The following is a 15,661-nucleotide window of genomic DNA, read 5'->3' on the forward strand; positions in this document are numbered from 1 at the left end:
AGGAGGGACAGGGAGAGAGAATCTCAAGCAGGCTTGGTGCTGTCAGCACAGAGCCCAAATTGGGGCTCGATCTCATGATCCGTGAGATCACGACCTCAGCCGAAATCAAGAGTCAGACACTTAACTGACTGAGACCCCCAGGTGCCCCTCATTTTAACCATTTTTAAGGGTACGTACAGTTCAGTGGCATTAAGTGTATTTACATCGTTCTGTGACCATCACCACCATCCATCTCCAGAACTTTTTCATCTTGCAAAATTCCAACTTTGTATCCATTATATCCAACTCTTCACTCTCTCCTCCCCCTAGCCCCTTGACCACTCTAAGCGCCTCATAGGAGTGGAATTACACAGTATTTGTCCTTTCTTGACTGGCTTATTTCACTTAACACAATGTCCTTAGAGTTCATCCAATGTCCTCAGAGTTTATCCAAGGTGTTACATATGTCAGAATTTCCTTCCCTCCTAAGGTTAAATAGTATTCCATCGCATGCATAGTCCACATTTTGTTTATCCATTCACCCATCAACGGACACTTGAGCTGCTTCCAACTTTTGGCTACTATAAATAGTGCTGCTATGAATATGGGTCTCCAAATATCTGTTCAACTCCCTGCTTTGAATTTTTTTTTTTCTTTTGGTGTAAACCCAGAAGTGAAATCGCTGGATCATACAGTGAGTCTATTTTTAATTTGTTGAGGAGCCTCCATACTGTTTTCCACAGCAGCTGCACCAACTCACATTCCCAAGAACACCACACAAGTACTCCAGTTTCTCCACATCCTCACCAACACTTGTTATTTTCCAGCTTTTTGATGACAGCCATACTCATGGGTGTCAAGTGGTATCTCATTATGGTTCTGATTTGCATTACCCTAATGATTAATGATGCTGAGCATCTTTCTAGGGGCCTATGAGACATCTGTACATCTTTGCAGAAATATCCTTTCAAGTCCTTTGGCCATTTTTGAATTGGGCTGTTTGGTTTTTGTTGTTAAGTTGAGGACTTTTCTCTATATTCCGGATATTAACCCCTTTTGAATGGCAAAACTAAAACAATTTGGTAATGAGGTTGATGTCCTTTATTCAAGGGAAAACAAACTTTGGACTGGGGGAGTATGGTGCCTCAGAAACAGTGAAGCACTCTTCCCAAGGGGTTCTGGGGAAGAATGAGTTTTATGAAGTGTTAGAAGTAGAAACAGGGAGGGGCACCTGGGTGGCTCGGCTGGTTAAGCTTCTGACTTCACCTCAGGTCATGATTTCATGGCTTGTGAGTTCCAGCCCCTCGTAGGGCTCTGTGCTGACAGCTCAGAGCCTAGAGGCTACTTTGGATTCTGTGTCCCCCTCTCTTTCTCTGCCCCTCCCCGGCTCATGCTCTGTCTCTGTCTCAAAAGTAAATAAACATTTAAAAAAAATTTTTTTAATAAAAGAAGTGGCAAGAGGGAAATGGCATGATTGGCTGGAGTTGCAGATCTGACCTTATTTGGGAAGATCAAGGAACAAGGAAATAAGTATAGAATGCTGAGTTGCTGTGGTGTTGACGGACTGGCTGTGTGGATGTACTGAGTTTCTGGTCAAGCGGAGCATTTATGTGAATGCTAAAGTGTGGTTTGTAGCACTCCTGAAAGGAGGAGCTCCATCTTGGGACTAGAAATTTATTTCAACATCTCTTATCAAAAAAATGATTTGCAAATATTTTCTCCCATTCAGTGGGTTGCCTTTTTATTCTGTTGATGGTAGCCTTTGATGTACCAAAGTTTTTCATTTTGATGAAGTCCAATTTGTCTGTTTATTCCTTTGTTGCCTGTGTTGTTGGTATCATATCTGAGAAATCATTGCCAGATCCAGTGTCATAAGCTTTTCCCTTGGAGCCCTGGTTTTTTGTTTTGTATTTGTTTTTGTTTTTTTTTAAGTGGGCTCCACGCCCAACACAGGGTTTGAACTCACAACCCTGAGATCAAGACCAGAGCTGAGATCAAGAGTCAGATGCTTAACCGATCGAGCCATTCAGGCACCCCTGGAACCCTGTTTTAATAAATCAGTTTATAAGGGTTATGGAGAACATCATAAATGGAGCAAGAAGATAACTAAAATCCAGAGGAAGGGTTTACTATTTTGCTGCCGAGCCCATGCCTTAAAAAGTAATCCATGCAAATGGATTCTGATCAGCTGTGGTAAGGGAACAACATGAAAGAGGAGGGCTGCCTCAAATCGGCAGTAACAGGGAACATCAGGGGAAGAGTCTCCATTTTACATCAACATTTACATTCTTTTCCTTTGTGGACCCAAGTTCCTTTACATAATATAAGAGCCAAACAAATGGGGAGGGGACCCATGGGCTCCAGTCTGCTTAACTGAGTAATCTGCTCCATCTGGGTCTAATTATCCATGTGTGTTTCCTCACCAACACCCCATCCAAGCTCCACTGCAACGTGCGGAGTGAATGTTGTGCTCATGGAAGACAAATCCCGACAAGCAGTTAGGGAAGGACCAAGATCAAAGAGCTGGGGAAGAGACCAAGAGCAGTCCTGTCAAAATGCCTTAACTCAGATTTGCAGAGTACTTCAACTCCTGACCCCGGCTTCTCCCAAGCAAGAAAACAACATGGTTTGAGCGGCCAAATCACCGACACCAGGATGGCCTCTCACTGGCAAGCTCATGAATGTAGGACTTTGCATGTCTGTTCTAAACACTCACCAGCACAGGCTTTGAGGCAACCCTGTCTCACTGACAAGTCTTCGGCGGGGAAATTACAAGAAGAGGAATAACGACCAGTCAAGGTTGTACTGACACTCCAAAGACCAACACTCCTGCCATTACCACCATCATCACCATCATCACTGTGACCTTATTCAGTGTAGGATAGCTGGAGAAACTGACCCAAACTAGCCCAAGTAGAAGGGACAGCAACTACAAGGTTCCTCTCCTCAGTCCTGATGGGCTGATCTCTCCTGGGTGATGTAATTTGGGGAGGAAAGACGGTAAGCTTTGGAGATGAACTGCTGTGGTTGGACACCACCAGTTTACACTTCCGCTTTAATATTTATGAGTTGTTGACCTTGGCCAAATAATTTGGATCTCAGTTTCCTCATCTGTAAGTGGGAATAATTAAGTCTGACTTCATATGTGATGAAAAGTGGCAACGGAAAGTGCCCGGCACACGCTAACACCGAATATTCATGGCACCTCTTCCCGTGGTGAGCTGTGTCTTTCCCACTCCCCTTGGAGTTTCTCAAGGTCAGGAACCATATCTTATTTGTCTTTAAGCGTCCAACCCATAGTAGACCCACCAATGAATATTTGCTGAATGAATAAACCACAAGAATAACCCCCTTCCCTTAACTCTGTGTTATCATTCGGTTGTGAGGAGGAAAAACCAATAAAGAATTTTCCCTGCTATGCCTTTATAGAGGCATATGCCTTAAACCAGCTTCCTCTTAGGAGTTGCACATCAGAGGAACAGAGCTTCAAAATCTTGTCAGATAAGGGAGGCCTTTATGGAGCAGAACTACCTCTAAAGTGTTCTGCATAACAATATACACACAGATTTTAACTGAGCACTTTCCCCCAACTCCTTGTGGATTCCTTAAACTGACAGCTTGGCACCAGCATATGGACGCCTGTTTTCTATCTAACACAAGCTGTATGACTGCCTCATGTTTAACCCGCTCTGTAAATTGTAAGCAGCTATGTAAAAACAAAAACCTCAGAAAACAAAGAAGAGATGCTGGGTTGTTATTTCACTGAAAAACAATAATGAGTGTCTCTTTTCTGTACTCCTCCCACTCTAATTGGGTATATTTGGGTTTGGGTTGTTTTCCTTTGCTCGAAGAGTTTGAACTGCAGCAGCTTCTTTTTGCCCATAAAAGAGGGCTGTGCTCTAGGCCAACGCCACTCACAGTGTGCTCACCCCGAAAATAAGCTCAGGCCAGAAGGCAAATCAGTGCACTGCTTCCTTTCTCAAAAAGTCTCGCTATGAAAAAAAAAATGTCAGCTCAACTGAACAATGTGTTTAGTGCCAAAGTGGATGTACATTCTGGCACAACGTCCTCATGGACAGGTGACACAGAGCTCACAGACAGGCACCGCGCACGGACCACACTTCGAGAAGCATTGTACTAGGTTATGGAACATCCATTCTGCCTGAGAATGTACTGGAATGACCTTTACAATGGGCTTTTGAGTGATTTTCAGCCACCTCGTATACTTATCGCTTCTTTTGGTAAAGCAGCCCAGTGTCAAGGATCTGCCACACCCCGTCTCAGTCCATGGGATCCAGGCGGGGATACTATAAGACCAGGAATGGCCAAATGGTGCTCTGAGTCTCTCCAGCCACACTGAATGGAGACAATGATCCGGGGCCAACCAATCAGCATAATTCCATCTTCCTGGTTCACTTTCAGACCTGGGAAGGGCAATGGCCCTACTGATATATTCAGAGTGAATCCCAGGACTCATGCAGGAACTATAAGGAAGAGCCTCTCTCCACTAGACTTCAAGTTGTAAGGATGTGGGCCTGGAGTCAACGACACCCATGAGCGGGGAGCCTGGCTGTGAAATGGAGCAAAGACAGAGCAGAACCGAAAGAGAGACAGAAACTGTCATTGGAACCTCTGGATCAAGCTTGCCTGATCTACAACTTTCCAATGACATGAACCAGTAAATTTCCCTTTTGCTTAGAACAGTTTATGAGCTTTCTTTTTTTTTTTTTTTTTTTTTTTTAGTTTATGAGTTTTCTATTGCTTGCAATGAAGAGTCTAAAGTTAGGGCTGACTACCCTGGGCCATTCTAAAATCTATACATGTTGGCCCTAAAGAGACAAATCTGAAAAGGCAAAAAGGTCTGGAGTTAGAGGAGCTGCCACTAGTTGGGACTAGAGGCAAGTCACCAAGACCTTCCACACCCAAGTTCCTTCCTCTGTCAGGTGATTAACATCTGCCCCACGCATCACCTGTCAGGTGAATGTAAGAATCACATAAAAAGACAGAGAGACGATCACTCTAGAAACATATGAAAAGATACTGCACAAACAAAAAATATTGCTATTATTAGCCCAACGATACTTATTCAAACTTCAAAATTCTGGCATCCATCACTATCCAGTTCCTATAAGAGAAACATTGTTTTTAAAATAAACATGGTGGGGGGTAAGGAGAGGCAAACCAAGAAACTGACTCTTAATTATAGAGAACACACTGATGGTTACAGGAGGGGAGGTGGGGGGGAAGGGGTTTAACTAGGAGATGGGGATTAAGGAGGGCACCTGTGATGAGCACCGGGTGTTTTACAAGTGTTGAATGACTAAATTCTACACCTGTAACTAATATCACACTGTATGCTAACTAACTGGAATTCAAATAAAAACTTAAAAAAGAAAGAATACATGCTTTTCATCAATACCTATAGTCTGCTATGGGAGGGAGCGCGCCCTCTGCAGGCCAGAAGGTGTAAAGCAAGGCAGCAGACTCAACAAAAGCCTGACAGAAGGGAGAAGGGGCAGCAGGAAGCCAGTCCAGGTCTCAGGTTCTGGGCTGAGCACCAATGTGTGCTATTGGTCATTTCTTGGGCCCACCCAGCACGTTTCTCCCCCATTGAACAGAGCATCCAAATGACTCAAGCTTATGAATCATGAAAGAAAAATGATGGTTTAATTTAGAAATTAACCGCTAGTAACTCTCAACCACTATTTTGCAACTTCGGGGTTATCCTAACAATGACATGTCTGAAGATAGGCAGATCTGTGTCTGCTTTACTGTTTTCCATCTGAGACCTAAGGGACCAACATAAGAACAAACTTTACATAAAAAGATCAAATTGTTCTGAAAATTTTGCCTTTTTTTCCAAAAGTCAGAATACAATCATTTTCTGGTAGATAAAAACGGCATGAGTGGTCAGGGTACAAGACAGGAAGAGGCATTACTGATTTTTAAACCTCCTTCTGAGTCTCTGGTCAATGGCAGTATCAATGGACTCTCTTTTGATGGAAAAATAACTTCATTTTTATATTTTCATATAATGTAACTGGAAGAATTTGTTCTTTACCATCCCCTCCTTTGAGAAGCTCAAATCTAGGGGGATGAGGTGGGAGACCAGGGGGACACTTGTTTTACTAGCGCCCCCATGTACTGGGTGTCAACGCTGTGCCAGGCATGTACATCACTACTAAGCCCAGCACCGCCCAGTCCATGTCACCAATGGGCAGGGTTACAGTTCCTCAGAAGCGAGGAGGAGCCAGCCGAGCCCACTCTCCCTGCCCTCCAGGGTGGCCTGCATTCAGGCAGAGCAGGCTGGCCCCGTTTGTGTCAGGCTCCATAAATATCACATCTTTCTCTTCAGTCTCCATCAGTGCCTCTTCATCTTACAAAACGAGTTGGCCCTCCCCTATTATCTGGTTATCTATCCTCAGTTCAGGGAGAGGGGGTAAAGGGCCCCACGCAGTTCTCCAGTCTATCTGCACCATCATGAAGCTGATGTCCTGTCCTCCACTGATCCAAGGTGCAGTAAGTTAAAAAGCGAAGGGGTAAAGGAAAGAGGAACTGTCTCCCTAAAGTCTCTAACACTTACCAGTTTGGATAATGCTCTGGACCCGGCATAGATTATGCCCACAAACAGCACCGAGGCGGGAAGCCATGTTGAAACATCAGACCTGAAAAGAGGGAAAGAGACCAGAATATTTCAGTCACAAGACGTAGCCAGAAGACATGACCTTTTGGACGCACCAAGTACGACACTGGTTGTCTCAACATCTCTGAGCGACCCGTGAAGTGTGACATGGTCTGTGTCCACTGAGAGTGAGGGAGGCTGACAAAGCCATCCGGCTATAGCCCTTCACTCTGCCAACTACCTAGCATTACCGATCCCACAATGGAACACAAACGAGTTGGAGATGGAAAAAGGCTTCCTGAAGTTTGGGAGAGAGAACAGATCTGATTTTTTTTCCAGTATTTTTTTAACTTTATTTATTTTGAAAGAGAGAGAGAGAGAGAGTGTGTGTGTGTGCATGTGTGTGTGAGAGCAGGAGGGGGCAGAGGGAGAGAGAGAATCCTAAGCAGGCTCCATGCTGGCAGCACAAGGCTCGATCCCACCAACTGTGAGATCATGACCTGAGCTGAAACCAAGAGTCAGATGCTCAACTGACTGAGCCACCCAGGTGCCCCTGATTTTTTTTTAAGGTTTTAAAGTTTTTATAAGGGCAGTGAGCATTATTCTTTGGATTTTAAATACCCAGAGGCTTTGAACCCATGCCAAATTATTCAAAATTGTTAAAGGTTATTTACCTAGGCGATGTATCAAACAGCTCCATGCTGTTTGACAAGTGGTAGAAGGACAAAGAGAGAGGGAAAGGGAAAGAATCCCAAGCAGACTCTGCACTGTCAGCACGGTGCCCAATGCCGAGCTCGAAGTCACCAACCATGAGATCATGAGCTGAGCCAAAATTAACAGTCAGAGACTTAAACGACTGAGCCACGTAGACGCCCCCAAAACTGCTTTGTTCAATACAGTTTAGAATCTTGCTGTCTTCAATAGAAGCAAAATATTGGTTTTTACCTAAAGAACCCATCATTGAAGTTCCCTAGTCACAAACACATGTGGTTCATTAACGCAAGTTCCCAGAGTTATTCTCAAAATAGATATAAATAAATGAGACCCTTCCAGCAGAATTTAACATAACAATCCCAGCTCACTCAATGACCTGCTCTCCTGGGATGGTGCCTGCTCACGGAATGTTCTTTGTGAATCTCACTAGCATGGGCAGGCACTACATCTATGATCAGCCCTGCTTTGTACCCTTCCCAGGGAACCTGGTGTTAAAATGTCTCTAGTCTCTAGTTAGGCCTCCAAACCCTTTCTGAATACATTCACTCAGCAAACATTTGTATGAATTGGCAAAGTGCTGACAGTGCCAGGATTATTATGAGGCAGTGTGCTAAATGTTTTCTACGCTGGGTCTTTTAAAAATGTGTACAATCACCTATGAAGAAAATGTCTTTATTATTATTATTATCCCCATTGTGCACATGACAAAACTGAGGCATAAAGAGTTTAATTTGTCTGTGGTCAGAAGAGCTGGTTATAGCAAAGTCAGAATTTGAATTCAGGTCATCTGACTCTAAAGCCCCAACTTTAAGCCACCCTTTCATACTCCGCCTTCAAGGACCTCATAATCTAGTGGGAGACATTGACATATAAACATATAAGCTGCAAACACAGCATGATTTCGCTCTGGTAGCAGACCAAGCATCTAACGACGTGAAGAATATTAATGACCTGAGGAATATTCTCTGTTCTTACTCGTCTTGCTGCAATAATAGATGTCTGTACTTCCAACCAATAGGTGAACAGAGAAAGGAGGATGCCATTCTCCATCTTGGTGGAGAGTGACGCCATGCTTGACATCAAACCAACTGCTATTCCTCTAGGAAATGGCTTTCCCATTAGACCTTAAGCTCAGGGTCAAGGGAGACAGGCCCATGGCCCACTGAGCACCACAAGGAGGCCCAGAGCATACACAGCAGGGAGCACAGTGAAAAGGCAAGGAGTGCCCTGTGTGAAACAGCAGCATGCCCAGCAGCAGCAGGCTCGCTGCTTCAGGACGTGAGCTCAGCAAGGCCCCACGCGTTTGTGCTCTATTCCCTCTTAAACAAAGAAAACTCCTGCCCAGTCGTACACTCCAAGAGACATCAGGGCATCTCAGGAGCCATGGATACGAAAGAGAAAACATGGCTAGGGAACACCTCGTATTTTAACCCAGTACCCTACACACAAAGAAATGACTTGAACTATGAAAAATAAACAGATCCAGTTGGACCAGACACTTGTGGGAAATGTTACAGAGCAGCTGTGTGAGCATTTGGATCCATCCATGGAACTAAGATCCATAATTATCTCACTCAGGGCCCACCTTCTAGGTGGATGGAGCCAAAGCAACATGCACCAAAGGCGGAAATTTAGACACCTGCAAAAGCAGCTGGTGGCCTAACCCTGCCTTGGCCCTTGTGAACTCTCATCAGAGACAGCTGCCTCCCTCCCTCCCCTCCACACCAACAAAAAAAATCATAGCTGCTATCGAGAATGATAAATATGAATCACTGGGAAAAGTGCTGCCAAAACAGATATGGGCAAAACAAGTATGAAAGGATGCGGGGTGGGGAGTGGGAAGAAAAGTAATTAAATATTGTGAAGAACTCTGCATTCATATTGTTTCAAAGTATCAATGTTCTCCTTCCACTCAAAATCATAGGGTATGTGTTAAGTGCAGCTGATGCAAGAAAAGCCTAAAAGGAACACCAACAGTCAATCCATACACAAAGAAGAAGCCTTGGAGCACCTGGGTGCCTCAGTCAGTTATGCATGCGACTCTCGATTTTGGCTCAGGTCATGATCTCACGGTTTGTGAGTTCGAGCACCACGGTGGGCTCTGTCAGCACAGAGCCTGCTTCAGATCCTCAGTTCCCCCTTTCTTTCTGCCCCTCCCCTGCTCATGCTTGCTCTCTCAAAAAAAAAAAAAATTAAAAAAACTTTTTTTAAAAAGAAAAAAATCAACTCCATGAAAGAAGTATACTCAGTGGGCAAAAAAGAGGTGTTTGCATGTGTGTGATGTGTGTGTGAGTGTGTGTATGTGTATTTCTCTCTCACACACACATAAGAAATATAAATATTCAATAAACAAATGAAAAGTTACACATACACACACACACACATACACTACTTGTCTATCCTTATCAAAAGCTTTAAAAACATGCATACTCTTTACAATATTTAAAGGTATTTAAAGTTCTCCATAATGATGTTTTCATTTACAAGGAGAATAAAACTGCATTCTGGCGTCATTGTTAGTCATCAAGTACCCCAAGCACTGTGGGGCCTGATCCTGCTTCCCCTGCCCGGAACCCTCCCCCTCCAGACACCTGCAGGGCCTACTCTCTCTCTCGTACTCAGGTCTCCAGTCGAAAGTCAGCTCATCTCTGAGTCCTTCTTACCTACTGCTTATAAAATAATGACCCCCAACTCCCGCCCGCTAGAACATACTCGGGCACACAAATACACACCTAACCCCTACCCAGCTTTATTTGTCTCTGTACTTATCCCACCTGACACGTCATATACTTCAATTTTCCTTTGTTTCTTGTCCGTCTACCTCAACCAGAATGTAAACTCTATGAGGGCAAGGATTTCTGTCTGTTTTGTTCACGGTGCACCTCCTGCACTGACAACGATGTCTGTTATATATGCTAGACACTCAAATATTTGCTGATGGAATCATCACATATTACTTTTGTAACTTCAAATATTTCCCTTGGGGAGACTGGGTGGCCCAATTGTTTGAGTGTCCGACTTTGGCTCAGGTCATGATCATATGGTTTGTGGGTTTGAGCCCCGCATCCGGCTCTATGCTGAGAGCTTGGAACCTGGAGCCTGCTTTTGATTCTGAGTCTCCCTCTCTCTCTGCCCCTCCCCTGCTTAAGCATATGCACACATGCACGCTCTCTCTCTCAAAAACAAATAAACATTTAAAAAATATGTATTCCTTTCTTTCTCTAGATTGATACAAGGGGAAAACAACAACATCAAAATACACCAGAAAACTCCAGGCGTGACCCTAATTCACATTTTTTACTACACTTTTCTTAAGCCCTTCAGGGAGTTTGCTCTGAACAGATTTGCTGGTGCTTACAGCTACTAGGTTTTTAAGGACAGGGATGAAAGTAAAAAGTTTCTCGCCATTTGGCTCTTTGAAATGGTCCTAATGGGTAATTCTAACAATTTCAAAATCAATAAACATTTCTAACAATCATGTTGTAACCTATAACTGTGGCAGCAGAAAACTAACTGCATTAACAAACATGTTTTCTTCAATAGACATGAACTCAGAAACTTGTCATGGAGGCAGATATTTTGTTTCCTATAATAATTTATCTTGTTTTCTTATTAAAAAGTAGTGCTTAGGGGCACCTGGGTGGCTCAGTCAGTTAAGCGTCCCATTCTTGGTTTCGGCTCAGGTCATGATCTCATGGTTCGTGAGTTCGAGCCCCACACTGAGCCCCACATCAGGCTCTATGGTGGCAGGGTGGAGCCTGCTGCTTGGGATTCTCTCTCTCTCCTTCTCTCTCTGTGCTCCTCCGATGTGTTCTTTGTCTCTCTCTCAAAATAAATAAATTAAAAAAAAAAAAAGTAGTACTTATCTATGCTAGAAAATTTTCAAAATACAGATAATCAAGAAAAACATTACGATTACAATCCCACTACCCAAAGATAACCACTGTTACCTTGCTAGGTCTCCTTCCAAACAGTGCCCATATGCACATTTATGAATGCCGCAGCAAAAATGGGATCCTACTGTACACACTGTTTCATAATCTGCTTAACATCTTTTTGTGTCAAAAAAATCACCACAAATTTATTAATAAGTGAATAATGCTATTGTTGAACATAGAAGTTAATCCACTTTTTACCATTCTAATGCTGTAATAGTTATCCTTAATATACTCCCTTTTCATATTCATGTTTTTGCAGTTACTGGATAAACTCCCTGAAGTGGAACAGAAGCTCAAAGTGTAGAATTAGTTACAAAATTGCCTTCAGAGAGGTTATGCCAACTCAGCCCTATGTGATGGGTTACATGCTAGTGTTCCCCCCAAATTCATGTGTTGAAATCATGACCCCGGCGTGACGAATTTGGAGGTGGGTCCTTTGGGAGGTAATGAGGTCATGAGGGTGGAGCCCTCATGACAGGATTAGTGCCCTTCTAAAAGAGACAGACCTTGCTTCTCTCTCTCTCTCTCTCTCTTTCTCTCTCCCTCTCTCCCTCTCCACCATGGAAGGAGATGAAAAGATAGACAAGAAAAGATCTTCACCAGAACCTAACCACGCTGGTACCCTGATCCTGCATTTCTCAGCCTCCAGAACTGTGAGAAATCAATGTTTAATGGTTAAGCCACCCGGTATTTTGTTTTTAAGTTTATTCATTTACTTTGAGAGAGAGAGCATGTGTGAATGGGGGAGGGGCAGAGAGAGAGAAGGAGAGAGAATCTGAAGCAGGCTCCACACATCAGAGCAGAGCCCAACACAGGGCTTGATCTTACAAACCATGAGATCATGACCTGAATCCAAGAGTCAGATGCCCAACCGAGCCACCTGGGCACCCCCAGTCTCTGGTATTTTTGTTATAGTAGCCAGAGCTACGATACCTTCTACTGCCGGCTCTAAGACTATGATTCTCTGAGAGCCAAATACCTACACAGGAGGAACAAACCAGGCACATGCCACCAAGGCACCTTTTCTCCCCCTATAACTTATAAGATGGCACCGTCTGGGCCTCCCGTGCCGGCTTATTCGTTCATTGTCCTATGTGCCAACAAAGGAGGCAGGATGAAATGAAGTCCTGAGGTGGTCCTGGCAGGATGTCAGTCTCTGTGGTGTGAGGCCATCTGGGGAACTGCTGAGCCAGTGAGGGTGTGTGTCCCCGTGTGTGTAGTGACGGATCTCACAGCAACTCCTGGGGGAAAGTATTATTTGCTATGGGGTCTGGTTTGAAAATTATGGTGACACATAGTTTTTCTTACATGATTTACAAGCACAAGTATTGCATCTTGTCTGAGTCTTGGGCTTGTTTGTTTTTTGGTATGTGCATCTCCCATCCCTAAAAACCCTGATAAATAAAGCATTTTACAAGAAGCTAACGATAGTCTGTTGCCATGAATTATAAAACTGTTGTTACCGAGATGAAGGCTAATTAAATTAAATCACTTGTTTTTCAAACAGAGCATGCATTATGGAAGGAACATCTGCTCCCTCAAAACACTCAGAAGTTTATCTGTTCATGGGTGCTTAGGGTCCCTTGAGCTGAGTTCTTGAAAATTCTCGGTGTTATGCTGCCACCTAGTGGAGCTAAAAATAGTTTCCAGACGTAAAAATACGAAGCCTGGGTGGCTCAGTCAGTTGACCATCTTGATTTCATCTCAGATCATGATCCCATGGTTGGTGTGTTTGAGTATCGGGTCATTGTGCTGACAATGTGGAGCCTGTTTGGAATTCCCTTTCTTCCCCTCTCTCTGCCCCTCACATGCACTCTCTTTCTCTCAAAAGAAATAAACTTTAAAAAAAAGTACCAGGCCACCAAGATACTAGGATTCATATTGCCTATTGGCATTGCCAAAAACAGTAGTATCTTACAATTATAAAGTCAATATTTGCTTTACAGTTTACAAGGCCTTTTACATACATGGACTCCCTACTTAGAGCAGATACCTAGATTTCATTTTGGGGGGGTCCATTCCTGGTGAACATGGTCTTTCAAGAATCTTTATTCTCCCTCTTTCCTACTATTCTTAGACATTTCCTCCTTCATTCTTTACTCTTCTGACTTACAGAGGGTCAACTCCCTTGGCAAAGTTCAGCCCTCATATTACCAGAACCCAAGAACCCTGTGATGATATTGTTTCTCACAGAGCATAACTGAGAACAAGAGTCAGCACCTGTTGCCTGTTGCTGAACTACCACTTATTGGCACACAGCCACACCCACCTGTTTATGTAGTGTTCGGTGGCTTTCATGCCACAAAGGCAGAGCCAAGTTGTTGTGAGACACTGTATTGACACAAAGCACGGTGACACGAGGTGTGGTCTACACTGAAGTGTGAGTTCAGCAGATTCCTATGCCCTGGGTGGTACAGGCATGACCTGCAGCCACTACACACTTTGAAGATCCAAAAATCCTGTCCCAAGAAAGAAAAATGCTGCATGGTATTTGGAATTATATGTGGAATCTTTAAAAAAGGAAAAATTTTTTAAAAAAAGACTCAGAATCTAATGTATAAAATGGTGACTATAGTTGATAACACTGCGTTGTGTCACTGACATTTCCTTAAAGAATAGAATTTAAATGTTCTCACCTAAATAAATAAATAAAGTGAGGTGATGGGTGTGTTCATTAATTAAATGGAGGGAATCTTTCACAATGTGTACATGTATCAAATTACCACAATGTACACGTTAAACATCTTATAATTTTATTGGACAATTATAACTCAATAAAGCTGGAAAAAACAATTTCTGTCCTCTACCGCCCCTGGCCTCGTGGGACTCTTCTCTTGGGAATTCCCATAATCACCACACCAAAACCAACCAGGTTTTATTCACAGTATGTCCCTGCAGTGGATCTCCGTATGTTTCGTGAGAATGCTTTGAAAGCTGGTTTTATCATCCCCCAAAAGTAATTTCTACATGTATACATAAAATATTCCTCTGGAGAAAAAAAATAGGAAAAATAATCAACAACACATGAATTTGAGTGTTAACTTTCCTTTGTGAGCAAAGGTAACTGTTCATAAAACTACGAGAGTCACTGAAAATGAAATACCAACACATTGAAAAACATATTTGAGAAATTCCAACCACCACTAGCTTTGATGAAGGCAATCTATCTCATTTAAAAACAAATAATTAATTATAAAAAGAAGCATCTTAAGTGATTGGCTCACTTCATTTCTTTAGGGATGGGACTGAGTTAATTTGGAGGTTTTATCAAAGACAGTTTTTTGAAAGTTTATTTATTTACTTTGAGAGAGAATGAGTGCGGGAGTGGGGGAGGGGCAGAGAGAGAATTCAAAGCAGGTACTACACCAGCAGTGCAGAGCCAGATGTGGGACTCAAACCACAAACTGAGATCATGACCTGAGCCAAAACCAAGAGTTGGATGCTTAAGCAGCTAAGCCACCCAGATGCCCCAGAATTTTTTTTTTCATTTGAAAGAGTGAGAGCGAGAGAGAGGGGCAGAGGGGAAGAGAATCCTAAGCAAGTTCCACACTCAGTGCAGAGCCTGATGTGAGGCTCGATCCCATGAAACTGGGATCATGAGCTGAGCTGAAATCAAGAGTCAGATGTTCAACCGAGTGAGACAGCCGGGCGCCCTATCAGAGAAATGTTTTATGGTTCTCCAGCAAAGATTCCCAATGGAAAATTAAGGAATGGAGGGGTGCCTAGGTGGCTCAGTCAGTTAAGCATCCAACTTTGGCTCAGGTCATGATTTCACGGTCCGTGAGTTCGAACCCCGTGTCAACATCTCAAAGCCTGGAGCCAGCTTCAAATTCAGTGTCTTCCTATCTCTCTGCCCCTCCTCTGCTCATGCTCTGTCTCTCTCTCTCTCAAAAAATAGTGAATAGACATTAAAAAAATTTGTTTTTAAAAAGAAAATTAAGGAGTGGAGCTTTCTCCTTCATGGGTTAGAAATCTCTGGTCACAAAGACATTGTGATATAGCATTATTAACCTAGAACTTCTCATCCTTGAACACTTGAGAGTTAAAAATTTGCTGTCTTAGATATAGTGAACAAAAAGTAGCACATACATTAAAAATTACTTTACAAATGTTTTTCTTTAAACATAGTCTGGTCATAAAGGAACCGGGGGATGGTGCATAATGTCTCCAATGAAATCACACCTGATTCCATAAGCAACGGTTCGAGAATCCAGTAAAGAGCGCCATGGTCTCACTGTCAAATGTCTTGTATCAAGACATTGTGACCTGGATCACGTTTTGGAAACATAGCCTATGGCACAGGGCTTCAACATCTGCTAGAAAAATCACTTCAACAGTCTGCAGTAGTTTGGCAAGGGCAGAAGAGCTGCCGGTGTAAGGACAAGCTTGCGGCTGAAAACCAGTGCCA

At 43.2% G+C, this 15,661-nt stretch overlaps 1 protein-coding gene across 6 annotated transcripts in view; it reads right to left on the reverse strand.

Moving 5' to 3' along the window:
- SLC35D4 (solute carrier family 35 member D4) overlaps positions 1-15,661 on the reverse strand; it is a 119,687-nt gene that overhangs the window by 88,153 nt on the left and 15,873 nt on the right. For all 6 annotated transcript variants that reach the window (XR_013338542.1, XR_013338543.1, XM_077778207.1 and 3 more), the window contains exon 4: positions 6,563-6,644. Coding sequence is in view for 4 of the 6 variants with exons in the window: in XM_077778207.1 (XP_077634333.1) it covers positions 6,563-6,644 (82 nt within the window). In the remaining 2 variants the exon portion in view is untranslated. The remainder of the gene's footprint in view (positions 1-6,562; positions 6,645-15,661) is intronic.

This window comes from Crocuta crocuta, unplaced genomic scaffold (assembly GCF_008692635.1).
Source record: "Crocuta crocuta isolate KB4526 unplaced genomic scaffold, BGI_CrCroc_1.0 scaffold26, whole genome shotgun sequence".
Classification (NCBI taxonomy): domain Eukaryota; kingdom Metazoa; phylum Chordata; class Mammalia; order Carnivora; family Hyaenidae; genus Crocuta; species Crocuta crocuta.